This window comes from Setaria italica, chromosome VIII (assembly GCF_000263155.2).
Source record: "Setaria italica strain Yugu1 chromosome VIII, Setaria_italica_v2.0, whole genome shotgun sequence".
Classification (NCBI taxonomy): domain Eukaryota; kingdom Viridiplantae; phylum Streptophyta; class Magnoliopsida; order Poales; family Poaceae; genus Setaria; species Setaria italica.
The window spans coordinates 30032106-30045551 of record NC_028457.1 but is presented as its reverse complement, the minus strand read 5'-3'; the positions used below and the strand labels follow the sequence as shown (position 1 = coordinate 30045551).

General features: G+C 43.5%; 1 protein-coding gene across 1 annotated transcript; it reads right to left on the bottom strand.

Moving 5' to 3' along the window:
• Window positions 1-6006: 6006 nt before the first annotated feature.
• Window positions 6007-7346, bottom strand: LOC101755783 (DNA-binding protein HEXBP). Its single transcript, XM_022829528.1, has 4 exons — window positions 7168-7346; window positions 6615-6731; window positions 6413-6520; window positions 6007-6330 (listed from the first exon to the last, which is right to left on the bottom strand). The coding sequence occupies exons 1-4, from the start codon at window positions 7291-7293 to the stop codon at window positions 6007-6009; spliced, it is 675 nt and encodes a 224-aa protein (XP_022685263.1). The 5' UTR covers window positions 7294-7346.
• Window positions 7347-13446: the final 6100 nt, after the last annotated feature.

The following is a 13446-nucleotide window of genomic DNA, read 5'->3' as shown; positions in this document are numbered from 1 at the left end:
ACTACATGTCTTGTGGAAATGATCTTTGAACTACTCCCTCCATTATCTTTTAATAGACATATTTCATAAAGGCACAATTACCAAGGAGAAGGACCTTGCTTATCATCCAATTAATCACATCATCCAATTTTTTGTGAGAACTTATTAATATGTTACCATATACATGCACCAACTAGGGATGGAATTCAAATCGGATTCGCATGGAATCGGATCCGGATAGCACTTTTTACCACATTTTCAGTCGAATACAAATACGAATTAGGATGTTTTCAAATACGAATAAAAAATGAATGTCTCGAATTCGGATACCCATCGGATATTTACTCAGTTTGAAGATAACATTTACCAATTTTATTTGTTGATGGTTTTTAATAACAAAACTATTATACAAGTAGACACTAAAGTATGAGTACCTAACTAACTAGTGCAAACAAAAATCTGTTATGAAAATATTACATTAATTAATAATTATTTAAAATAGTGCAATCTATGAAAAAATAATATATGAATACATATATATTTCAATAAATATAAAAATTTATCAATGAATAATAAAAATTGTATAAAAATGTTTTTATTGATAAATAAACTAGAGTATTTAAAAATAAAATTAATATTCACATATATTTATTATTAAATTTAATGACATTGGTCACAAAAAATAGAGATAAATTTTAAATAGTTTTATGGGTACAATATTAGTAATAATAAAATTAATATAATTAACTATTAGTTATAAAGATAAATTTTGAATAGTTTTAATGATATATTGTCATTATTAATATTTAAAGTAGCATCATTTACAATTAGTTATAGAGATAACTAATAGTTTCATATGGTCAGATACGGATATTGTCGGGTATTTTCGAATACGAATGTGGAATCGGATAGAGAAAATTAAGAAAAACGAATTCGGATGTATCCATTTTAGTACCACGTTAAATTCGGATACGAATACGGATATTCATATTTGTCGTTTTAGTGGATATGGATCCAGATAATTTAGATATCCATTTCCACATTTCCATCCCTAAACCCAACTCAGACGGGTGGGCTGTGACCGGTGGTGGGTGGTGTCGGCATGGGCAGCGTGATGGCTGGAGAGATTCTTCGGGAAGGGCAGGGCACGACGGCATCAGCGGAGTGCATAAGACGGTGCACTGAGTCGTCGTTGCGCCGCCGGCACAGTAGGCGGTGGCAGGGGAAGCCGCAGCTTAGCGGGCAACAGCCAGGAGGAACATGATTATCAACCTTAGTTGGGCCGACTTGTGACATGCTTCTGTACAATCCCCTCAAATCAATTGCTGCTGCTGCTATGTAGGATGCCCTTCAAATAGTTCCCCCACCCGCGCGCCTCCCCCGAAGCTAGAACCCTCTTCCCCCCACGTGCTTGCCTTCCTTCCTAACCACCAATCTTCCCGAGGAAGCCCACGCCGGAGCTCTCTGCTCTCCTCGCCCGCGCCCTCGCGCTCGCCAAGGCACCATGGCGCGTGGCCGCCGCAAGCAGCGCCGCGGTGCGCCGCCTCGGCAGGGGTGTCCGCCTCCGCCTCCGCTTCAGGGCCCCTTGGCGAGGATCCAGGAGTGGATCGCCGACGCGGCGCACGGCCCTGCGGCGGGCGGCGAGGAGGTCCCCAACAACGACGGCAACGCCACCGGCAGCGCTGGGGAGCCCGGCCCTGACGCGGCGCACGCCGAACACGGGGCGCAGGGAGCGCAGCCCGCGAACGTGGCGCCCAACAACCCCGCCGCCGCGCCCAGGAAGCAGGGGAAGGCGAAGGAGGCGAAGGGAAGGGGTCTGCGTCGCTCTCCGTCTCCGGTACTTTCTTGGATTTCTTCTCCCCTCCTCGTCTCGCCGCCGCCGCTTTCTTGGTTTCGACCGCCTCTGTTTCTTGCGTTGCGTAGTTGCGTGTCCTCTCGAATCTCGACTGCTTTCTGTTGAATGACGATGTGACGAATGGTTGCAGTGCGATCCCGGATACGGCCTCGCCGAGCTCTTCCGGGAGCGCCAGGACCACGACGACGACGTCGCCCTTTGTTACGCCAAGCTTTGCCAGAGCCGAGCAAAGGAGCTGCTCGGCAAGAAGGACCAAGAAATTTGTGAAATCTGCTTCCTCCACGAGGGGTCGTTGAGGTCCTTGAAGAGAGAAAGAGTACGTAGGAATCCCTCTCTTGCTAGTTCTTCAACTAATAACAAAGCAGCAAGCATTCTTGTTTCTGACATTATTGGTGGCTTGCTTGGTGGTTGCGTTGGTTCACAGCTCAAGGACCACTGCAAGAACCAACACCAAGGCGGTTATCTGTGCAAACGCAAGGGTTGTGTCGTCAGGTCAAAGACACTTCGAGAGGCAGGCCTGCACTTCCTGTATCTGCACGGGCAGGGCGACCGTGGTACCAATAATCTCCACTTCTTCTTCTTTTTCTTTTTCTTCTTCTTCTTGTGCTTAAATTGCCTCGTGGGTTTTCTGATGGTCCTATACGTTCGATTGGCTTTCTTGCAGACTGGTGGCGCCTGCTCCTGGACCAGCACGGCCACGCCTGATGATCTGATCCGATGAACCATGGTGGGTCGTTTGTGGAACTAACCCTGCAATAGATTCTTCGGTGTCCCACCTGTTGTCCTCTCCTGTCTATAGGAGGAGCTAGTGTTTCAAGCTCATTGTCCAAGCTGTCCGTTCCAACAAACTTCTTGCAGTAGTTCTTACTAGAGTGTTTGCACTGACTCAGAAATGAGTGTTCTAGTTATATAGTCTTTTCTGAAATTTCGTCGGTATGTACACCGCTGAACTGGTTTCGGTCCTGATGACCAATAACGGCAAGAGTTCTCCACGTCATGATCACCATGGTGCTCCGTGCCATATCCTAGTCGCCTTCACCTCACCCCAATTCGACCGGGCCCACGCCCACCGGCCACCCTGCACCGCCCCACGCCTCCCTAGCCTCCTCCCGCCGGCGGCTCCCTGCCCTCCTCGCCCCGCTCCACACGCCACCTTGGCCCCGCCCGCGCCCGCCTCCGCTCCGGCCTGACCCACCGCCGCCCCACCCCGCCCGCCACCTCCGGATGCTGGCCACCCGCCTCCGCACCTATGCGCCTGCGTGGAACGAAGAAGAGAGGGTAAGGAAGAAGGAGAGAGGGAGGAGAGCGGCAATGGCGGAGGCAGGCGACGGGTAGGACGAGGATGACGAGTGAAAATTTCGCTAAGTGTTGGGCGGGGGGAGTGTAGAAGACGCTGTAACTTTTATACAGGACCCCTTTTTATCCCGGTTTCTAACTGCAACCGGGATTAAAGAACATTTAACCCGGGTTCCTAATACAAACCGAGATAAAAGGGGGATCTTTTATCTCGATTTATGATGAGCCATGATAAAAGCCCCCCCTCCTTTATCTTGGTTTATGATCAACCGGGATAAATGGATACTTCCACGCGGGAATCGAAAAGTCCCTTTTATCCCAGTTATATTTTATAACCGGGATAAATGGGGGCCTTCTCCTGTTTTTCATCTGGTTTTTGGAAATTTATTCGATTTATGTTTTCACTGGGAAGCGAAAAATAAGAAATTTACATATTTCAGACATGCAAAAATATATTAAATTAGCAAGTTTGTTTGCAATAAGTTTTAACTAGTCATAAATTCTATACTATTTCTTTTTCTTCTATTTGGAAATTTATTCGATTTATGTTTTCACTGGATTTCACGAAGCCAAAAATAAGAAATTTACATATTTCAAACATGCAAAAATATATTAAATTAGCAAGCTTGTTTACAATAAGTTTTAACTAGTCATAAATTCTACACTATGGTTTTCCCCTTGCCACGGGAGGAACGACGATCTCCCCCACCATCGCCACTACATCCAGCATCAGAAGCCATCTCTATGTACCACAAAATATTTGGCTCATATTTAATTTACAAATATTTTGCATACCTCTATCTGAAAAGTACTAAAGTATCAAAGTATCAAATTACACCTACAATTTATATGGCTAATTTATAAGTATCAAATTTGTCCCTAATACATAAAATTTATATAATCTCAATTCTACCTCACATTTACTATCCATTCTCGCTCACATTCAAACTATCCATCACATTGTAGCTCAAAAACATGTATAAATACAAATCCTCTACGTGCTTAACAACAAACAAACTAATTGTTCTTCCTCTCTAAAGTATAAAACAAAGCTTAACAACAATAAATGAATGGAGCATGAAGTAGCTAACCTTCACAACACTTTGGATGGATGAAATTCCCATGAAAATGAGGAAAACAAATTTCAGCAACACCTCCCCTAGGCTTGCTTCGGCGCCATGGAGAGGATTCACTTCTCTGTCTTTGTGGAGTGGAGGACGAAGAAAGGGTACTTGTAGATAAGATTTTATCCCAGTTGGTAAATCCAACCGGGATAAAAGATTAGAGCTTTTGTCCCGGTTGGTAATAAACGTTTATCCCGGTTGGTAACTCTAACTGGGACAAAAGGTTTAAGCTTTTGTCCCGGTTGATGGCTCCAACTGGGGGTTAAGGGTGGCACCGTCGCTGCTCGGAAACTAGCTGTTTTAACCGAGACAGGGTGGCATGTAGTCCCGGTTGCAAAAAAGGAACCGAGAGTAAAGGTGCGCCCCATTCCAGTCTACCGTGGCGCACCCCCTTTTCTCTCGGGCCAAAATTAAACCGAGACTAAAGGGGTGGTATCTAAAGTCAGTTATCTAGTAGTGCTCGTAGGTATATACCAAACCCATGGGTTATATCAATTGGTGGAGCGGCTTAGGTTGGGTTTAGACAATAGAATTATGGAGCGGGGCGGGGTGGGTGAATGAGTTAATTTATTGCGGGTTGGGGTGGGTTTCAACCCATTAGCATGCCTAGATGATACTATGAGACGATTTGTTTATATAGTCACTCTTACCTAACTAACATTATATACATATGTTCCGGCTCCACGCATCATAGCGCGTGCTAGAGTTGAAGTCGGGTAAGCCATATTTTCTAGATCCACCGGCTCCCCCTCTTCCCCGGTTCATCTTAAGCATCGATACGCGTTTTGGCTCCTCGCTACAGGGCAGAACAGTAGCTCTACAATAGGAGCCGGAGCCGTGCATGAGGGGTGCCAAAGCGGTCCCAAGTTTGTAGCCAAAATTTGCCGCTCAGCACCCCGGCTTGCCTAGGCCGTCGAGAAGGAAGAGCAGCACTGCAGCGACCCTGCGCAGCCACATCGGAACAAACTGAGGCAGCCACGCCAGCGTCTCATAGGGTTTTGGCTCCTCCAGGCCGCCTCGACCGCCGGTTGCTCTGACAGGCTGCTGGCCCCCGACCAACGCCGCGGCGCGCGCGTCCAAGACCGGCGCCTGCTGACCACCATCGAATGCTAGATGCGTCCGTTCATGGAGCTCGCGTCTGAGCAGCGGCATGGAGGCGGACTTGGCCCACGCCACGCGCCTCGCGGACATAGCTCAGAGAGGCCCTGGAGCGCCGTGCAAGTCCAAGATCGACATGGAGGACAGGGAGATGGTGGTGCGGGGGGTCAAGTCAAGATGTGCAAGGTCATGCGGAGCTTGGCCAAGTGGTGGCGCAAGATGTGGGAATCCCGCGGCCACCGCCTGGGCTCCTCCAGGTCGCCTCGGCAGCCGGTTGCTCTGACAGACTGCTGGCCCCCGACCGACGCCGCGGCGCGCGCGGCCAACGACACCAAGAGTCCAAGACCGGCGCCTGCTGACCACCATCGAATGCTAGAGATGTGTCGTGAATTGTGTTGTGATGGTTATGGATAATGTGTGTGCAACTGTCTGATGTTCAGAGGTTTGTTTTCTTGCTGCTTTGCAGTAGGCATGAACTGGAGCACAACGCCAAGTGAGCTTGCTTAGAGTCAACAAAATGGAACCCTGATACATATATAATCTTAAAAGACAAACAGCTATCGAAGGGAATGAACCAACAGGCAGAGTTCATCCCCAGGGGACAATAATAATCAATTAAGCTAAAGAACAACAAAATTGGACTCATCCGTCCAGCTAACTTCTCTCGAACCGGAGATGGGTGTTGCTGGTGGCGAATCTTGACGATGAGAACCCGTGCTTCTTTGCGCTGGGTGAATAATTCGAGTTTGGTGATGCGAAACCATGGTTGTGCCTTCGTGAGGACTGAGGCGTGAAGTAGTCACCGCCAGATGAGAACTGGTGATTCGTGTATGGCTTCTCCATTCTATCCTCGAAATGGGGGCTTTTCCTTTTACTTGTTTTACGGGCATCATGAGGAGCCGATCTAGCACTGGAATCTTTTTTCCATTTTTCCTTTCTCTGACTGTGCGATGATGACTTGCCTTTCGACCGATCGGACTGGAAAAAAAAAAGAAACAGAACGGCATAAATACACAGTTAACTCTAATTGGCAGACAATTTGTGAGATGCTTATAACAACCTTGGCATTCTTTGTGCAGCCACGTGCGAAGTGGCCTTCCTCCCCACATTTGTAGCATTGGGTTGGAGTTATGACAGCACTAGTTTCCCTGCGTTGCTTGGCACACCCCTAGAATAGAAGGCCCAATGTTAATCACCTGCCATGAAAAGCAACATATATATGGAAACAGCACAAATAATAACTTATAAGCATTAAAACTTACCAGACCAGAATGACCAGATTTGGCACAATTGTAACAGCTAATTTGTTTGGGGCTATTGTCAGAGAAGTCGAAACAGCATAGATGACCATTCTGATTACACATGTAGCATCTTATTTGCTGCATGATCCGAAACAGTCATTAATAAGGGGAAAGCTCTTCTAGATAATTCATGACTACGAGCTTCGTGGATCTGAACTTGCACATGGACACTATTGCACTGCATGAGTAGTTAAGTTTTACATAGAGGGCACCTTCCAGTGGTTTGCAAAATTGTACATGCAAGATTCAGGGATCGTGCCACCACTGAAAGGCAAGACCCGGCATAAAATTTACCCAGTTCAGAGAATCATGTGTCCTAAAGCCTAGTCACCTAGCTCAGACACGATTTGCACTCAAAAACGAAAAAAAAAACTACCTAAAATTTCATTCTTCTATATGCATTTTTCTTCAGACCAATACTAGAGAGGAGAGCATGAAAAACAAATACCAACAAATAAAAAATCCATGATAGCAAGATAACATATTAGCTAAAACAAGAGAAAGAAACACTCACCTTAATATCATCTGCCGGGTAATCATTGGTACATCCAAACATATCATGACCTATTTCTCCGCATCTTAAACACAAAGTGGATTGATGATCATTCCTCTTGTGCTTATCAGGGCAGTCTTTCGCCATATGACCTCCTTTTTTGCAGATGAAACAGTCTTGACCCTGTGAAAGGCATTAATGATTTGTTTATTCTTGAGAATGCCAAACACTGGCAAGAACTATAGCAAAATTCATTGCAAGAGCAAGATATGCAAACTATAGTACCGGAACAGATGCATAACACAGAAGATTCAAATAAACAATGGAAAATTTCATCATCCTTTACTTTTGAAGTACAAAGGCATGCATGATTACGAAAAGGAAGATTTCACAAATCTATTCTTGAGAATGCCAAAAAATGGCAAGAACTATAGCAAAATTTATTACACGAGCAAGATATGCAAACTATAGTACCAGAATAGATGCATAACACAGAAGATTCAAATAAGCAATGGAAAACTTCGTCATCCTTTACTTTTGAAATACAAAGGCATCCATGATTACGAAAAGGAAGATTTCACAAATCATAAAAGTCAAGGTATCACTCCTACGGACATGGTATGAACAAGCATGAGAATAGGAACAGTGAATTTAGTGAACAGAGATAAGTACTGGAATCAAAAGACGAACTAACATGAGCATAAAGGAGTTGTTTGACCAAAATCAGCAGTAGAACTAATTTGTCGGAACATAAGCATTCTGCTAATGTTTGGCATCCAGTGTACTTGTATAGAAAATCAGTAATAAATTTCCACTTTGCCTAGAGTGTTCGTGCATGACCTAAACAAGCGAGTTTCACGATTGTGCTAGGAGGTTCCCCTGCTAACCAAGCGAGTTGTTCATGAATCGCGTAGTTACCCATAAGGTGTTGACGCAAACAAGAGGTAAAAGTATCCATGTGATGACGTATAATCCAGGCATCGAATTTCGTCGGGTATTGGGAAAATAGAATCTGCTTGTGTTCCTCGATATACGGAGCCACAAAGGATGATTGTTGTTGAACAGTGAAGTGTGCTTTGTGGAACAAATTGGTATCATTGCTTAAACTTGATTTCCTTCAAAGGGTCCCCATTCCCCACAGCCTCCCCTCGTGGCATGATGTTGAACCCCAATCAAATTAATTGAGTCAACACAAAACTCAATGACCTCCTTTGTTCCATATCCCTTGGCGATGCTTCCTTCTGGACGGGCACGATTATGAACATAGTTTTTTAGGACTGACATGAACCTCTCAAAAGGCCACATATTGTGCAAAAATACTGAATTGAGAATAGTAATCTCTTTGACTAAGTGAACCAGGAGATGCGACATATTATTGAAGAAGGATGGTGGAAATACTAACTCAAAACTGATAAAACATTGTACCACATCGTTCTGTAGCTTTACTCGCTTGGTTGGATCGATTGCATTCTGCAAAATCGCATTGAGAAACACGCATAGCTTTATGAGCGCCAATCGTATAATCTCTGGTAGAATACCCCTCAGTACAACTAGAAGCAATTGGGTCATCAACATGTGGTAGTCATGGGCCTTGAGATTTGTGAACTTCTTTTCTTTCATATTTATTATTCCCTTTATATTTTAGGAGTACCGATACAGAACCTTAATACTATTCAAGCATTCAAACATGCTATCCTTCTCTTCCTTGCTGAGAGTGTAACTGGCAGGACATCAGTAGTGTTGTTCGCTATCTCTCTTTTACGGATGTAGGTCATCTCATTGCTTCGTACATTTCAGGTCCTGTCGTGCTTCCAATGTATCTTTTGAGTTCCCATAATAACCTATGAATCCTAGCATGTTCACGCAAATATTCTTCATCAGGTGCATCACGTTTATTGCGTTGCAGACCTCTAGGATTTCCCAATAAGGTAGCTCCCAAAATATAGACTTCTTCTTCCACATGGGTGCACGTCCATTATCGTCATTCGGAACAGGTTCGCTACCAAGACCCTTTCCAAAGACTACCCTTACATCATTTATCATCTCAAAGGCACGCTTTCCAGTATGGTGTGCAGGTTTTTTACGATGGTCTGGCACCTCTATGAAATGCATCCCTTTGTTTTCTTAACGGGTGGTTAGCAGGAAGAAATCGACGATGGCCCATATACACATGACCTTCCTATAGTGTTTCAAATACAAGTTTTCTGTGTCGTCTAAACAGTGGGTGCAGGCCCGATATCCCTTGCTTGTCTATCCTGAAAGGTTACTAAGCCTAGACCAATCATTGATGGTTACAAACAACAATGCTCGTAAGTCAAAGCTCTCTTGTTTCTAGAGCAGTAGAAGTTCATCAACCAACAGTCTTAGGTACACGTCAATGTCGTTGCCGAGTTATTTTGGACCTTGATAAGCACTGGCATCATAATGAACTTCCACTTCATGCACAATCAAGGAGGAAGGTTGAACATACCTAGGGTCACAAGCCAAGTACTATGACCGCTACTCAACTCACCAAATGGATTGAATCCATCAGTACTTAAACCAAACCTTAAGTTCCTTGCATCACTTTCAAAGTTCGGGAAAGCTCTACTTATTGATCTCCACTAGGCCCCATCCGTGGGGTGTCTCAGCATCTCATCTTGCTTATGTTCTTCCTTATACCATCGCATCAACTTAGCATTCACTTTGTTTCTTAAAAAACACTTCAAATGTGGTATTATAGGGAAATACCACATCACCTTCGCGGGAACTCTCTTCTTGGGTTGCTGCCCCTCGACTTCACTAGGATCATCTCGCATGATCCTATATCGCAGTGCGCCGCACACAGGACAAGCATCCAATTTCCCATATTCATCACCATGATAGAGAATACAGTCATTAGGGCATGCGTGTATCTTCTGAACCTCCAATCCCAGAGGGCAAACAACATGTTTAGCTTCATATGTTGTGGACGGCAATTCATTCTTATAAAAAGAAAACGGATTCTTGAACCTCTTTCACGCTCATGTCACGTCGAGGTACTGCAGAAAAAAGAACCGCAAAATCCGATCCAATTTTTCGTAATCGATTAGTTAACATGGTGGTTAACCGTATTATGAAAGACGGAAAAAAATCATTGGCTTATCAAATTCTCTATCGAGCTGTGAAAAAGATTCAACAAAAGTCGGGAAGAATGTTCTTTACAAGTTTCAATATCCCCTAAAATGCCTTATCGGACACACCATTTTGTGCCTTCCATTGCACAAATTCTAGTGTGGTACCCAGTTTTTTATGCCCCTGCTTGCAATCTGGGTACAATAAATTTTTGTGATCATCTATCATGCGCTGCAACTTTTATGATTCCTTCTCAGTTTCATAATCTCTGTGTGCATCCCGTAGCACCTGACTAAGATCATCAATAGGGCCATCTTCTACAAACTCATCTTCATCAGCCTCGCCCATTGTAGTATCTGCAAAAGCTTGGCCTGCAACCCAGTCTGGAATGTTGTTATCATCCTCTTCTTCTTCGTCGTCTTCCATTATAGCCCCTCTTTCGTCGTGCTTGGTCCAAATCAAATAGTTAGGTATGAAACCGTATCTAAACAAGTGGCTGTGAACAGTCCTCTAGGAAGAGTAGTCCTTCTTGTTACTACATTGGAAGCATGAACAACATATGAAAATGAACATAGGGTTTAGTATTACATTAATACCTTGATCAATATTAGGAAGGGGAAAAAGTAAAGTGTATTTATAGTATTTAGTTCTTGCATTAAACATGGGATAAATAAATTATTGGTCAAAGAAATACAATTATTGTTAAATTATAGTGACATGAAAAATTGTAGCAATGACCAAATTCTATTTTCTTACATCTACAATTTATTTACTTTAATTTTATTGCAATGACTAAATATTAAACACACATTTACTCTATTTTTTCCCATACCTAATATTGATCAAGTTCTTTTTACTAATACAAATAATATGTAACAAGCAAGCTATCCATCAAATTCTAGCTCGAAAACATATATAAATAAAAATCCTCTCCATTCTCCCTCATTCTAAAAAACTTATTTTTCTCCCTCTCTAAATCATAAAACAAAGTATAATAACAATAAATGAAGGGAGGATAAAGTAGCTAACCTTCACAACACTTTGGATGAGTCAAATCCCCACAGAAATGAGGAAAAAATTCGGGCAGCACCTCCCCTAAGGTTGCTTGCTCGCCATGGAGAGGAGGATGTCTCTAGTGGAGTTGCTCGTGCTGGGGAAGGAAAAAGAGTTTCGGGCTGGTTGGATTTATAGGGAGGAGGTTTAGTCCCTGTTGGAAATTCCAACCGGGACAAAAGATTCCCCCTTTTGTCCCGGACAAAAGTGGGCGCCCGTCGTTGCGATATTTTTAGCTGTTACAACTGGGACTAGGGGGAATTTAGATCCTGTTGGTCTTTATAACTGGGACTAAAGCCGTCCCCCCCTCCCCAACAGGCGGTGGGCTTTCGGTGCCTCATTTTTGACCTGGGACTAAAGGCACCAATGTTTACCGGGATAAAAACACCAGGATGAAAGGTCAATTCTCCAGTAGTGGAAGGAGGGCACAATGAGATGGCAGTGATTTGGAGAAGACAGGACGAGGTAACAGGGAGGTGAACTATCAAGATGGTGGAGCGGGGGCACACTGGGGTCGCGGAGGAAGGAGGGCGAGACGGCATTGGTACGGGAGTGAGCTAGTTCCGACGAGCGTGCTCTCCTGGGCTCCTTGTGCAGTGAGCCGCCGACGGCATGGAGGGGGCGGATGGAAGAGGGCAACGGCAGTGCTAGCTGACCCTGCCGCTTAATGGGCTAGATGAAACCCAGAGAATCGACCTTCCGTGTGCAAGATCACAGAGAAACCCCGTTCCAACCGGGGGGAATCCTTTGCCTTCTTCGCATGAAACTAGAGAGAAACCTAGCTGCCAACATAAAAGAAAAATCGGGCTGGCAACACTCAGTCCTCTTTTTTATAGGAATTAACCCATAGTCCTCTTACTTAGAGTAATATCACTGAAATTTAGTGTTTAGTTATGTTTAATCCCTTATGATCTTTACAAGCACGTTCTAGCCCTGCTCTTTTTTACGGGGAGGACTACAATTATTACTCTTTTATTTATATAAGAAATAGCATAAATAGTGTATAATATGTCAAACTTTTACAAAAGCATGTTTAATGTTGCAGTGTGATAATATACGCATATAGTCTTCACCCGTACCAACGGGCATATATTGCTAGTTATGAATTATGTGTGTGTGTGTGTGTGTGTGTGTGTGTGTGTGTGTGTGTGAGAGAGAGAGAGAGAGAGAGAGAGAGAGTACATTTGCACATTTTAGCCACATGAAAATTTGGAAAGGAAAATTTAAATGCTTGTATACTTTATGTTCTAGTTTTAGTAGTCACTTTCTAGTTTATGGAATTTAATAGTACTCAAATTTTTTAAAAATCTAAATTTAGATAGGAATAAAATACATCATGATAACAATCCCCAAAAAGTTAATCAAGAAAATCTAACTACAGCAAGGGTTTTCTTTAATTGGTGTTCCTATTAAATCACATGCTTTTTTAACTCTCTTCTCTCTAATTGATAACTTTATCGTTTCTGCATAAAAGTTTAATATAACCTTGATTAGTATGTTTGATCATGAAATAAATTATTTAAGTTTATAGGAAGTAATACACTCTTTTAGAATTTAAATATATTCTGCCTTTTTATTGAAATTCCTTTGCCTATCAACTAAATGTGTTGAAAAAATAATCTTCAAGCATCTATCTCGATTGTACCTAAATGGAGTCTGATTGACACGTGCTATCAGCAGCGTGGCGATGCAATGGGGTGCTTTCACTTGGGTGGTTAGTGATCGGAAATAGGCAGTCTCGGGGACAGCGCCCCGTCCCATGCCCTCGCCCATGAGGAAGGTGTTCTTGGGCTCCATTTAAAGACCAGGTGGGGGTGGAGGAGTAAGGTAATCCATTTTTCATTCGCTTTGGGGGGGTTTAGGGGAGGCCCAAAACGTAAACCCTCATAGGTCAAATGGGAAGAAATGGTTTTTACAAGCAAAAAAAACCCATCTATTTTTTTGCAAAGAAAGGGAGGTTGTGCCCTTTGAAAAACTTTCTCTTTTCCTTCGCTTTTTTCCCCCAGGGGGAATATTATAAAAAGGGAGAAAACGAGGATTTTTACCACTCTCTGGGTGAAACTAAAGCCAAAATATTTTTTGTGGGGTTTTTTGACTTGTACAAACACAAAAACCTCCCCAGATACTCTTTTCCATACAGAAGAAACAAAGATA